General features: G+C 35.3%; 1 protein-coding gene across 2 annotated transcripts in view; it reads left to right on the top strand.

Moving 5' to 3' along the window:
• The window catches only part of LOC126890541 (juvenile hormone esterase-like), a 163,786-nt gene that overhangs the window by 58,789 nt on the left and 90,073 nt on the right, over positions 1-14,924 (top strand). For both annotated transcript variants that reach the window (XM_050659549.1, XM_050659548.1), the window contains exons 4-5: positions 4,735-4,888; positions 11,991-12,176. In XM_050659549.1, coding sequence (XP_050515506.1) covers positions 4,735-4,888; positions 11,991-12,176 — 340 coding nt within the window. The remainder of the gene's footprint in view (positions 1-4,734; positions 4,889-11,990; positions 12,177-14,924) is intronic.

Here is a 14,924-nt window from a genome sequence, read left to right as displayed (position 1 = left end):
CTAGGGCAAGATTAAACAGAGTTGCTGATAATGAATCTCCTTGTCTCACCCCTTTATTGATGACAAATTCTTCTGTGTCGCCTACTTGAGTTTTTATACTAACTACAGTTCCACTCATTGTCATTTGTATTAATCTTCTTAATTTATTTCGTATTCCGATTTCTTTCAGAGCTACCATTAATTTTGATCTTTTTATTGTATCAAATGCTTGTTGAAAATCTATAAAAAGCAGTTTAATTTCTATTTTCTATCCATTAGCTTTTTCCATAATTTGTTTAACCGTATGTATGGCATCTGTTGTAGACTTTCCCTTAACAAATCCGCATTGATATTGTCCTATGATATTCGTGGTAGCTTCGGTCAGTCTTCATTGTATTAAGGCGGACATGATTTTATATGCTGTGTTTAATTGCGTCAGTCCTCTGTAGTTATTACACATCTGTTGATCTCCTTTTTTATATGATAAATACTGCATACTGTTAGTGATCCTTTTTATGGATATGGATAAAGGTAAATTAGCACCTCTCATCAGGCTTTTCACCTGTGATCCATATCATATTGCGCATATCTCTCTGATTGCATGTTTCTTGTGTTCTGAGACTGATGAATTTTTTGAAGTGTCTTCGTATAATTCTGAACAGTAATTTTCCAGGTCTCTGCAATGCTTTTTATGTCGGCTTTGACTTCTCCATGATTATCCTAAATGGCTTAAAGTTGTGGCTTGAACTCTCGGATCAATTTTTTAACTTTTTTAAATAGTTCATGACTATTATGGCAGTTCGCATGCTGCTCCGGTTCTTGAAGCACGTCATTTACCTAGTTTTTTTATCTCTGATACACATACATTTTATTTTCCTGCTTACCTACTGTATTTCTTGAGTATTAATTACTGTTTTTTACTAGGTTTCCTCTGCCATATACTCTTAAGCTCTGTATTTCTCTCTATTATGAGATTGATCAGCAAATTCTAATTTTGATTAATTACTTAATTATTTTAATTATTACTTATGTAAAACAAAACCAAAATTAAATTAAATTTTCTAACAAATTTTATTCTCAAGGCTATTTTAATTTTAATGCATTACCTTCGGTTTGTGGCTTCTAGTATCTCTAGTTGCTTACTTCATCCAGGGACAAAACAGGGAAATTAAACACACTCGATGTCATATAAATGTTATAAATATTTTTTATTTATCCAATATATCATGAATATAAGATTTAAAATTATACTAAAATTCAATTCTCTTGCAACTATTTCATATCTAATAAATTAAACTTTAGTTCTGATATCTCCTTTGTTTCAACAAAAATTTTATTTAAATAATTCGTTAGACTATTCTTACAAAAAATACTAAAATTTACTTTTCTACTTTTGAAATGATTACTTATTTCTTCTTTAAATTTTGGAATGACTAAATTATGCTATAGAATTGTTCAATACAAAAAATAAACAAATATGGTGTGGATATAAAACAAACTCTCTCCGTTTCACAAAAATTCTGACTAACCTTTTTGTTTCTTCTTTACTTCTTCTCCTGGATTGCGTAGTCCTCGATTCTCCCACACGTGCTCCTAGGATGTAGCGAAAGGTCCTCCTCGTCCAAACTGCTTCACAAACAAACAAACAATGGGACTCGCTCGAAATCTCTATTCAGTTTTCTCTCTGTTCGATATCTTGTGCAAATTGATACTCACCGGCTACTCGTTCTAGACAGAAAACAGGAATCTCCTCGGACACAAGGAAAATTAACTTCTTAACTCGGTCAACGATTTCGTTTTTCCACGATTCTGCTCGCAAAGGCCAATGTCACCACTTTATATCGACTTCTTAAAAACTGTACTGTACTCTCTAGATATTCATTACACAGTCACCATTTTTTTCCTCAAACTCAAACGCAACACTCTCATCATTTCCATCCATCTTTTTCCGCCAATCACAAACATCCTTTGTACCCACTACATCCATATTTTCATTTCTTAAGAACCAATTTATTTTGTATACAACTTTTCCGTTTTGTTAAATTCTAGGAGATACCAAATTAATTTCGTTGTTTCAAAATGCTAAAAAAAGCCTTATATTCTAAACTCAATAAATTTGTTTACTGTCTCTCCTTCTACGAATAATTTACAAATGTCCTATTGTCGATTCCAAAGCGAAATAAAATGTACTTTCTAATCTTCCCGCACCATTGTTTAAGTCCGTTCAGAGACCCATTAACAAACCACTTTAACGATTTCACTTTCCGCGAAAACACTGTTTACTAACTAAATTATAATATTTACAATTTTTGGTCATATACAGGGCGATGAAAATCTATGATCTCGTGGTCTCTGATATAAATTTATTTTCTAAATTTTTCCCATAAAGATTATACAACAATACATAATGTTTGTACTTTTGGGTTTTACGTGGTGTACATTCTTTTTCCGCTAAATATATCCAGCTTTTTATTTCATTTCATGTTTTATTTATGTCTTCTAATAGTTTTGGTTTTCCTTGTTTATAAGTTTCATCTGGAATTCTCCGCAATATTTACCCTTTGCTTTTTTGTTTCATATATGTATGTACATTTCTAGTTCTGCAGTTGAAAAAATAAGAGTATTACTAATAGTATCATTATTTCTTTTTAATTATTAATTTTCAGTAGTAATTGCACGAGAGCTTTAAAATTATCGATTTGTTTCCCGAGTGACACTTTGACAGTTTTAATTTTACGACCCGAAGGGGAGTGCAATTATGTCAAAGTGGCACGAGGGCAACAAGTCGATAATAATTTTTGAGATCGAGGGTAATTCGCTGAGATTATTTCATGAATAAAACTGTCATTTTAAATGATTTTAACTAATATCTTATTCATATCTTCACCTGAATATTTGCTAAACGTGTTTCTTGACCTATGTGACAAGTTGTGAAACATTAATTGTCATTAATGTCACTGAATGTTCATTTTTGCATAGTAACGAAGGGCATCTGACGTAATGCTTGACGACGGGATATTATCAAAAACTATCACTTTAATTTTTTTTCCTTAGCTTTCTATTGGTCGGAATCTCATATAAATAAAATAATCTGATTAATATTACCTTTCGCATAATGTTTTTGCTAGTTTTTAACCTTTTTCCGGACCTTAGACGGTTTTAAAGGATTAGTAATTCCACTCAACTAAACTTGCGTGAATGGAAATACGCCCACTTAAAAATTTGGTAATTTTTGATGTTTCGTATTTCCTAAATCTGTTGGCCGATTTAAGTGATTTTTTACCGCTGTAATTATATTGTTGCTAAGCAGGTAAATTGTCATTTTATACCGGGTGTACGAACCAAACTGTGTTTTTTCTCAAAGTTCGCATCACCCTCTGGAATATTTTAGCATTTATAAAATACTGAAATTAAAACCCAACTATAGCCGCAGGTTTTCTTATCATTTTGTTTTTGATTCATTCGCTATGTTGGATAATAAAAAAGTTAGGTACTTTAACAACTAGACATGTTCTTCATCAATACAGGGTGTTTCTAAATAAGTGCGACAAACTTTAAGGAGTAATTCTGCATGAGAAAATAAGGACGGTTTGCTTAATAAACGTATGTCCGCAAGTGTTTGGTTTCCGAGATACGGGATGTTGAAATGTTTCTTACAAACTGACGATTTATTTATTGCTTTAAAACCGGCTGAGATATGCAAATGAAATTTGGTGGGTTTTAAGATGTATCGGTTTGGCGTGCATATGGGTAATATAACCGATCATATTACCCGTATGCGCGCCAATGGTGAATATTAAATTTAATTGTATGTCAAAAATGTGTAAAAACTACGTCATAAAACCCACCAAATTTCATTTGCATATATCAACCGGTTTTAACACATTGAGTGCCACGCTTTAATCGGGTTACTACTCTCAGGGGCCACTGATATCCACGGCCATGAATGTTAGTCATACGTGTATGAACGACGTGGCCCCTGGCGAAATATCTGTGTCTCTCATATATGAGCGACGTGATACGCATAGGCGTAACCAGGATGATCCTAAGGGGGGGGTTACAACTACCTGAAAGGGGGGGGTTACAACTACTGGAAGGTCTCTGAGGGCTATGGTGTTAAGCGTATAGAGCTCAAAGTACATCCCAATGGGGGGGGGGTTACAACCCCCAAAACCCCCCCCTGGTTACGCCTATGGTGATACGCAATGTGTTAAAGCAATAAGTAAATTGTCAGTTTGTAAGAAAAAATTCAAGATCCCGTATCTCGGAAATGAAACATTTGCGGACATACGTTTATAAAGCAAACTGTCATTATTTTTTCATGCAGAATTACCCCTTAAAGTTAGTCGCACTTATTTAGAAACACCCTGTATTGATGAATAAAATGTCTAGTTGTTAAGGTACCTAATTTTGTTATTATCCAACATAAGCGAATGAATAAAAAAACAGAATGTTAATAAAATTTGAGGCTATAGTTGGGTTTTAATTTCAGTATTTTATAAAATCTAGAATATTCCACAGGGTGATGCGAACTTTGAGAAAAAAACACAGTTTAATTCGTACACACGGTATACAATGAAAATTTACCTGCTTAACAACAATATTATTACAGCGGTATTGTTAAAGAATCAGGCTATAACATATATTAAAAAAATCACAAATGGGCCAACAGGTTTAGGAAATACGAGACATCAAAAATGAACAAATTTTTAAGTGGGCGGATTTATATGCACGCAAGCTTATTTTGTTTTGTAGAGAGCGAGTCCAGTTATATCATTGCCAGTATTCTTTTGGATTCATGGTGGAGCATTCGTTAATGGTAATGGTTCAATACACTCTTTCAACCCAAAGTTTTTGATAGATTACGATATAATAATAGTAACAATAAACTATCGACTAGGACTATTTGGTAAGCATACATATTTTAGTAGTACCAGCTAATTTTTTACCAATTGTACCACTTTTGTCTTGTGATATTTTCACGTTTTATTCTTCTTAGGTATTATACGTAAGTGCACTATTGTATTTCTCTTTTTCTATTTTAGATTAATGAATTGTTACTTGTATAAAATATTGGTTACTTATTATTTGCCCTTTGGTTTTTTATACTATTCTCTTTACTTATAAGTTGCGAATATAAATGTAGTTGCAAATAGGTGTTACCCCGGTATATAAAAATGAGTAGCTAACAAACGTGTCTTTAAAAAACTCGTACAAGACTGTAAAGAATACTGATAGTCCCCCTTCTCACATATGGATCAAAGGCATAAACCCTAACTAAAATAGATGAATCCCCTCTACCGATTTTTGTAAGAAAGGAATCTTCTAAAATGGAATAAGGAAGGCGCAGATATAATCTATTTTCTAGAGACTTTGGCCACATCCCACCACGCTGGCCGATATCCCAATACTAACCTTCGGAGTACGGAGATTATTTGACTTACTTAGATTACGATGATGGGTCAAACGTGACCCATTCTCATTTTATTTATAAGGATGTTTTAAATAGTCAGTATTAATAAACAATATCTTTAATTCAACAAAAAATAAACAAACATGACAATTATAATCCTAAATTATTGTATTTAAATTTTTTAAGAGGGTTTTCCATGAGCATATACTAGTTCGCTCCGGCGGCCAGATTTTAATACCTTACAGAAAACGGGCATGGGTAAATTCGCTCCGGCCATATATTTGAATACGTATACCCGTAAACAGAGACGGCTGCGATTTACGTGTACCTACAAACATATTGAAAATATTCTTCGAAATCCGAAGACCGGGTCAGGACTGACCCGGCATCATAGATGTTACGTAGAGGAAAAACTGTAATTTGCATGTTCACGAATTATATACGAAAAAATTGATTGAAACAAATAAGGAGAACTTCGATCAATCGGATTTGTAAAAAAATTATTTCATAAAATATTAAGAAATAAGTGAATTTCGGGTCACGCTTGACCCAGTCTTCGTACTCCGAAGGCTAATAAAGCTAAAATTGCAGAAAAGGATCTTCTGTGTAAAAGGTATATTTATTTAAAACCCCAATGAAGGGCCACATTAAAAAACAGAACGTTTTCGCTCTAAAGAGAGCATCATCAGTGTTCTAAGCCTAAAATAAGTATAACCATAATTAGTGAAGACAAGAGTAAAAAATTTAAAGTTGACCAAGATAAAAAATTAGGTTGTACTTACAAGCTCTACATACTAAGCCATCAAAAAGACATGGGTTAAAACCCTTAAAATGCCGACCAAAAGTCTTACATTGGCGTGTTATATATTAAACCCTGGCAATGGGTGAAATTTAAACAAGATATACCTCAAAGCATCATATGACTATACCACGAGCATATGGGTGGTTGAGTTGATTTCTCTGTCTTCACAAAGAGAAAGGTGAAAGCCAACTGATTACAGGTGACAGGTGTGAAAGCGTTTCTGACTGATGACAGTACGAGACAGACGGTGTAACATGACGTTTTGTGAACTAATATGTAGTTAGGTACACTAGCCAATAAATTTAAAAAAATTATTTGTGGTAAAATTCGATAATAACAACAAACATCGTGCGCTGGGATTACAAGTATTCACTATTAAGCTAACAAGAATAATATGTTACTAAAGATAGGCAACCAACCATGCATGAGGTGTATTTTAAAATAAAATAAAGATCTTATTTTGTTTTAATAGTTGAAAAATAATAATTTGCCCATATAATCAAATGTATTTAGGGCAGAGAAAATAAGTAGATTTTTTAAACTATTTAACATGATGAGGGCAATGTCTAGGTTGAAGTTTATATTCTTATAAGTATGTAGTTATTTGACATCCAGCACAAAGATGATTGATGTACCTAACTGAATGAAATGAGAAAGTCAACAAAGGTGAAGTTTACAAAACTTCATGTTACACCGTCTGCCTCGTACTGTCATCAGTCAGAAACGCTTTCACACCTGTCACCTGTAATCAGTTGGCTTTCACCTTTCTCTTTGTGAAGACAGAGAAATCAACTCAACAACCCACATGCTCGTGGTATAGTCATATGATACTTTGAGGTATATCTTGTTTAAATTTCACCCATCGCCAGGGTTTAATATATAACACGCCAATGTAAGACTTTTGGTCGGCATTTTAAGGATATCTTTTATCCTAGTCTGGGTCAACCTTTAAAATTTTTTACTCTTGTCTTCACTAATTATGGTTATATACTTATTTTAGGCTTAGAGCACTGATGATGCTCTCTTTAGAGTTAAAACGTTCTGTTTTTTAATGTAGCCCTTTATTGGGGTTTTAAATTAATATACCTTTTACACAGAATATCCTTTTCTTCAATTTTTGTAATTAATGGTATACAGCCAGCTACAGGAAATTTTTCCATAGTGTCTCCATAATAGTCAAATCCCTATATTATAATATTTGCTCAGTCAAGTGTACAACGTATTTATAAGAATAATTAACAACCGGTTGACCTACAAAGTTGATAATTATTAACCAGTAAGACAAGCTGACTTCCGCATAACTACGAACAAACTAGCCACAACAGAAAGAGCAAGAGAAGGGGCAATATTACGTGTACAACTGACAGATAAAAAGAGGAACGATTGGGTAATATCATAAACAAAAGTCGAGGATATTATAACACAAATCAAACTCAAATGGAGCTTCAAAGGTCACACTGCTAGACAAAAAGACCAACTTTGGAATGCCACAACACAACATTGGAGACCTTACGAAGGTGAACGACCAAAAGGAAGAGCACATAATATGGGATAAGTAGATGATATCAGGAAAATATCGGAAGCAAATTATTGGAAGTATTTTGCTCAGCATAGAGATCAATTAAAGGAGTTGGGAGAGGTGCATGTCCAAAAATGGATAATACAAGGCTAAGAAAAAGATATAATCTACTAAGCGAAGGTATCTGCAATTGACAAGATATGTAATCCGGGCTCCAGAATTGAACATCTTAAAAAGGATTTTAACAGCTTAGCCGATAGGAATAGGAATACAGAGAAAATTAAAGATAAGGTGGATAGACGGCGTAACACTGAAAAAATGGTGATGAGGAATGCTGGGAAGATCAGTTCTGCTAATTGGAAAGCCTACAGCCGGACTCAAACGACTCGTGTACTTGGCGAATAATCGTCACTTGCGTATACTTGCCATGTCTTCTGAGTGGGTTACTCCTACAATTATTTGTCACTCGTTCGTCTTCCAACTGTTGTCGGTAAAAATGACCCGAGTCAAAGAGATCACGATTAATCGCACACTTGCGAAGTACATACTTGTTTATACTTGCAGAGTCGGTCAAACGAAATGTATAAATAATTCGCATTTACTGCGACTATTCATTTAGACCAGTGCATTTAGCACTAAAAACACCGGAATAAATCGATTTTTTAATACACCACCTAGAGACTTGCTAGTTTTGCATTGTGTTCAGGATGATGTCAGGAAAAAAGTCTACAATAGAAAAATGGGTGGAAATGCCTAATTAATAATAGGGATGTTCACAAAAAATTAAAAAGTCATTTCAAACATGTAAAACGATTAAGAAACACCCTAGGAATAATTGTCCAAAATTTCAACAAAATTGAAAAAGCCTTTCTATAAAAAATCTTTATTAGAAATCTAGCATTATTTTAAATTTCAAGAACGCTTCTCTATTGGCCTGACGTCACTAGTTGCATACCCCATGCGCGCGCCATTCTCATAGTGTTACTGTTTACCTGTTTGACGTTTCAGGTCATTTTATTTTGTTCTCTTCTTGTTTTATCAGGGTTAAAGTGGAGTTTTATAGTGAATTTGTTTAGTTTAAAGTGGATAGACTGTTTGTAAGGATATATTTTGGGTTTTACAAAAATAAACAAATAAAATGGAAGAAGGTTTTCAGAAAGCCGATTCGTATAAACTACCGACTGTAGTGTAGATGTAACAATGGTGTATGATTTATTGGCATCTTGTAAAAAAAAAAAAATCTACCACAGCTTTACTGAGTGTATATTCCATATAATTTTCCATGTCTTCTTTAAGCTAAAAAAATAAATGCTTAATACTCCACAAAAAAAAAATAGAGAAAGTTGTATGCATGCATTGTACGCATGCATATTGTATACATACATTGGTTGGTTATTACTTTACCTTGGTTAGGTGTATTAAAAATATTTTTATTCTTCTTCATGTGCCTTGTCCGTTGTGGACGTTGGCTATCATCATGGCAATTTTAATTTAATTTGAGGCGTTTCTGAATAACTCGATCGATTTTTGTCCAAATCATTGGCGTAAGTTTTTAAGTCATGAGTGTCTTTTCTTCCGGGTCCGCGTTTGCTCTCTATTTTACCTTGCGTTATCAGTTGGAGTATACGATATTTATCATGCCTCATGATATGACCGAAATATTTAAGATTTCGTTTCTTAATTGTAAAAGAGATTTCTTTTTGTTTTCCCATTCGACGCAATACCTGTACGTTGGTGTGGGTCGCCCAGGATATTTTGAGGATACGTGGGTACACCCACATCTCGAATGCCTCTAGCTTTTTCATTAAAGTTTCCATTGTTGTCCAGGCCTCTGCGCCATATAGCAAGACCGGAAATAATAACATTTTAGCAGCCGCATTTTTAGTGGGAGAGATATTATGTCGCGATGGGTGAAAATATTTCTCATGCATGTTGTTAAATGTTGCTATGTCCTTTTCAACTCTAGATCTTATTTCGGTTGTTTCGTATTTCGAGTTGACAACTGTTCTAAGGTAAAAAATATTTTTGAACTTGGGTATTATACCTACATTTTCATTTCAACCAATCTTTTCACTAAATTATTAATGATTTTAATATAATGTAAAGTCATACCTACATCCACATGTAGTTATTTCAAGGTTTACTTTTACTGTATGTATTATTAGAATCCCGTTTTTAACGAAACTTTTTCATTTACTCTTTAAGGGGGTAGGTGCAAAATCTTGGTCCAATGCTATTTAAATTCATTCATTTTTTTCGAATCCTGAGAAAACTAATAAGTATTTTTGAAAAATGTAAATGCAGAAAGAACAATTACATTATTACCAAGGGCCGAAAGTCTCTGGAAAACTTCTATAATGTTTATTTTATTAAGTTAGTTCTTTAAGTTAGTTATTTTAAGTTCTAGCTGCAACAAACCATTTCTTTTTCTGGTTTAAATTGGCTGGAACGGTAATAAAAATCTTGTCAGAACTATTTTTTGATGTATTTACACACCCAGGAACAAAACACCACTTATTTGGCTTTATTTTTAATAATTAAATACGTAAAAAACTGCGCACATTCAAATACACTGAGTAAATAAGTATACAAAACTAGTCGTCGATCAAAGACGTTACGACTGCTGACGTCACAGACCGTAGCCTCGCTGCAGGGTACCGTTTTTCTAGCCTCCAAGAAAATCAACATTATGAACTCATTTATCTTAAAAAATATACATTTTTAAACAGTTTATGATTGTTACGTTTTTATATACCTTGTAATCTATTGAATTTAACTATATTTAAAAATTAGTGAACATCCCTATTGCTTTTTAAAGTTCTTAACATGCATTGAAAAGTGCATAAACATGTCAAAATAAGCATATTAAGGGCTAAGTTTTGTTACTCGCGGTGTTTTTGAGGTCGCTGAACATGACTACGCAATCAGAATCTACCCCAGGAGCACCTGGTGCCCAGGGTCACTGCTAGGGTACGTCATCTGGAGGTTCGAGTGCTATCGGCCCTAAATTAATGCAATCAGTTTACTTGGAGCTTTGTGGAGTCGATGAATACGAATATGCCATCAGAACCGACCCAGTAGTCCCTGGTGCCTAGTGTCACTGCTGTAGCACGTCACCTTCTGGAGTTTCGAGGATTTTGGTACTAAATTAATACAAACGGATTATACGGAGGTTTGGGTGCTGCTGAATACGAATACTCCATCAGAACCGACCCCCGGATAGGATTTTGTGCCCGTGGTCACTTCTAAGACACGTCATCTTCTAGGGTTTTTAAGGTTTTCGGCACTGAATGCATGTAAATAGATTAAGTAGGCGGTTTTTGGGGTCGCTGAATACGAATACGCCATCAGAACCGACCACCTGGTACACAATGCTAAGGCATGTTATTTTCAGGAGTTTGGAGGGTTTTTGGGCATCAGGTGCAACGGGGGGTCGGTTTTGATGGCGTATTTTTGCTCAGCAACCCCAAAAACTCCCGAGTAATCTATTTGCATAAATTTAGTGCCGAAAACCCTCTAAACTCTAGATGACGTGCCTTAGCAGTGAACCTGGACACCAGGTGCACCGATGGTCAGTTCTGATGGCGTATTCGTCTATTCGTCCTCAGCGACCCAAAAACCCCCGAGTAACAAAATATGGCCCTAATACACTGTTTTCGACCTTTTTAGGCAATTTTGGATGCATATCATGCACTTTTTGCACATTTTGGTTGCACATAAAATGTAACTATGCATTTCCAGCCATTTTTCTATTGTTGACTATTTTACTGGTGTCATCCTGAATACAATGAAAAAAGTTGTAACTTTCTACGTGCTGTATTTAAATATAGATTTTTTTCATAATTTTTGGTCTATTTATTAGTAATCACACCACTGATTCATTTGTCAAGGTCGTTAAGCCAACTGTTTACGCTCGCGTATTTGTAAATTGTACACGTCGTGTGAGTGCCGTGTTTGTCATTGCAATCGCAAACTCGTATACTAGGCGAATATATATAGGCGAATAATTCTGTACTTGCGAAGTATACGAGTCATTTGAGGCCGGCTTAAGCAAGGTCCAAAAATATCGTAAAAATTGTTTAGATTTTACTGACGTGTGTAAAAATCGGAATTGTCATTGCGATGAGATTATGTGATGTGAACACACATTTATCAAGATTTGTTTTCTAAAAGCTTTGAATCTCGCATGGAATCTAATTTTAAAAAAATCGTAATATTTTTTAAACTTTCAACCTTTTTAAAGCGTAGAAACATTTTCATTATTTGTTTGCTTTCAGGATTTTTAACAACGCTTGATGAAAATATACCCGGCAATTTGGGACTCAAAGACCAACTTTTGGCTCTTAAATGGACATATGATCATATTACTCGATTTGGGGGAGATCCTAAGAAAATAACAGTGGGTGGAGAAAGTGCTGGAAGTATGTCTGCTGGATTTCATTTGCTTAGTAAAGCAGCTAGAGGTATGTAATATATTACAAATCTATTATTTTGTAAAAAGACTATACTCATGATAAAAATATAAAACATTAGAGTAAGATAAGGAGATGGGCTCTCAATAGTCCTATTTATTCTATCACTAGACTAATAATAAAAAATCTGTCAAACGGAGGGCTATAAACAATATGACTGCAGTATAATAATATGATATGCGGAAGATATAACTAGTGGCGATAAAAGGACATTAAAGACAACCTTCCAAGAAATAGAAAATGAAGCCAAATTGAGAAAACTGGAAATAAATAAAACTAAAACTAAATACATAAACGTAAGCCAGAAAAAGAAGACACCAATGACACAACTGACAATAGACTCACACAGCAGTGAAGAGGTTGAAACGTTCAAATATTTGGAAGTATTAGTCAACAGAAGAATTCAAAGTATAGATACGAAAAGAAGAATTCAAGCAGGAAATAGAGCATTCGACAGAAATAAAAACATGTTTAGAGATAAAAAAATAAGCCGAATCACAAAAAATAAGACTATAACACCAATAATGGTGTATATGCTTCAGAGACATTTACTTTAACACCAAGAAAAGAAGAACAGCTGAAAGTTTTTGAGAGGAAGATTATGAGAAAATTACTGAGACCAAAGAGGATAGCGCTTGAAAACAAGCATGGCACGCAAAGAAGAAGAAAGAGTGAAAACGAAGAGAATGCAAGACAATGGGTGAATCACGAAATACAAGAATGTATGTGTCAAGAGAACATAATTAGGGCAATAAAAACACAGATCATTAGATGGTATGGAAACATAATTATTAAAGAGAGAACATACAGTTAAGATTTATAACGGAATAGATACTATCAGTTACAAGAACCAAACCTAGACGTAAACTGAGATGGAAACAACAAGTCGAACAAGACTTAAGGAGTATGGAAATTAAACATATTGGAAGGACAATCAAAGAGAGAGAAGAATGGAGAAAGGTAGTGGAAACAGCAAAGTCACATCAGAAATTGTAAAATCAAACCCAAAATGGGATTATTGCCCACACAAAAAAGATCTTTAAGTGAAAACAGCTTCAGTTTCCTTGAGAGCATATCCTCGCTTTTTTTTTTCCTGGAAGTCGTCTGTTGTGTACCGGTTGTACTGCAGCCACTTGGCTTATTGTACATCTTCCATTCGTTTATGAAACCCATTTCAGAATTCTGGAACCCTGTACCAGCTTGTACAGGTCTAGTGGGTGGGTACCATATAAATTTGGAGTCACTTCGATGTCTCCGAAAAGTGTTTGCCGCCTCCGATCCAATGCCTCACAGTCATGCAAAATACGGTTGACGGTTTCAGGTTCTCTTTTACAGAGTCTGCAGCTCAAGTCTCCATGAAACAGCCCCATTGTATGCAGGTGACCCTTAACTGGCGCATGTCCAGTGAGGAAACCTGTTATGATTCTGAGCTGATTCCTGTTTGTTTTCAGCAGTAACTCAGCCCTACTAGCACATGTCCGTCCGGTATACATCTTGCCATGTGTTTGACCGGGTACACTCTCCCAGTGTGAGTTGTGTTGGCTTCGGACCCAGGCTTTTTTTCGTTCACGGACGGTGCTTTTTGGCATTCCCACGGCCGGCTCTGGACCCAGGTATTTTGTAGCTGATGCTCTCTTGGCAAGTGAATCAGCTCTTTCATTGCCGTATATGCCCCGATGACCTGGAACCCATACCAGTATAACACTGTTATGTTGTGCCAGTTTATCAAGTTCTTGTCGACATTCCCACACCAGCCTAGAGTTCACCTTAGGGCTTACAAGAGCCCCAATGGCCGCTTGGCTATCTGTGCATATGTTAACCCGCTGCAGTTCGAATGCCCTTAGGTTGTTTTCTCTTGCACACTGCAAGATTGCAAAAATCTCTGAATGAAATACGGAGGAATATTCTCCCAGTGGAATAAAAATGTTGAAATTTCCACCGCTACAGAATATTCCTGCGCCCGAACCGTCTGCAGTTTTAGACCCGTCCGTATACCAGGTTCAACCCTGCAGTTTGGGTCGAGAGTTTCCTCTGTCCCATTTGTCTCGTGGGCAAATGTCCACTTGAAAAGGTACTTTAGGCTTGTATCTTGATGTCATATGGTCAGAAATCATCATCCATTCGGCACCATTAGTTTAATTCGTTATTCTACTATGTCCTGATTTAACTGGTACGTTGCTCAGGTTTTCTCGCCGTCTATAATATTCCATTCTCGCCTCACCTCTTATTGTTATATGTAAAGGAGGGAGATCCAGTAGTGCCTCCATAGCTGCCGTAGGTGTACCCCTCATAGCCCCAGTGATCCCGAGACAAGCAAGTCCTTGCACCTTGCTTAATTTGATGATGGCACTTTTTTGCTGCACTTTTGGCCACCATACCACTGATTCATATGTAATTGTGGGTTTTACCACCATGTTATAAGTCCCATATACCATGTCTGGTCTCAAACCCCACATTTTTCCATGAGTACGTCAGGCTACCATTAACGTAGTTACCGCTCTCTTCGTTATTATTTCTATCTGCTGATTCCAAGTAAGTCTTGAGTCTAATATTATCCCGAGATACTTTACTTCACTCACCAGATTTAAATGTACCCCGTTTAGACTTAAAGGACCCAATTCCTCTGAATTCCTTCTTTTAGTAAATTTCATGATTTTGGACTTTAGAGGACTGATGTTAAGCCCTACATTTGAAGTCCATTCTGTAACTACGGTCAGAGCCTGTTGCATTCGTTGCTAT

The sequence above is a fragment of the Diabrotica virgifera genome, chromosome 8 (assembly GCF_917563875.1).
Source record: "Diabrotica virgifera virgifera chromosome 8, PGI_DIABVI_V3a".
In the NCBI taxonomy this organism is placed as follows: domain Eukaryota; kingdom Metazoa; phylum Arthropoda; class Insecta; order Coleoptera; family Chrysomelidae; genus Diabrotica; species Diabrotica virgifera.
The sequence above is the reverse complement of the archived record's forward strand: the minus strand, read 5'-3'. Positions and strand labels throughout refer to the sequence as shown.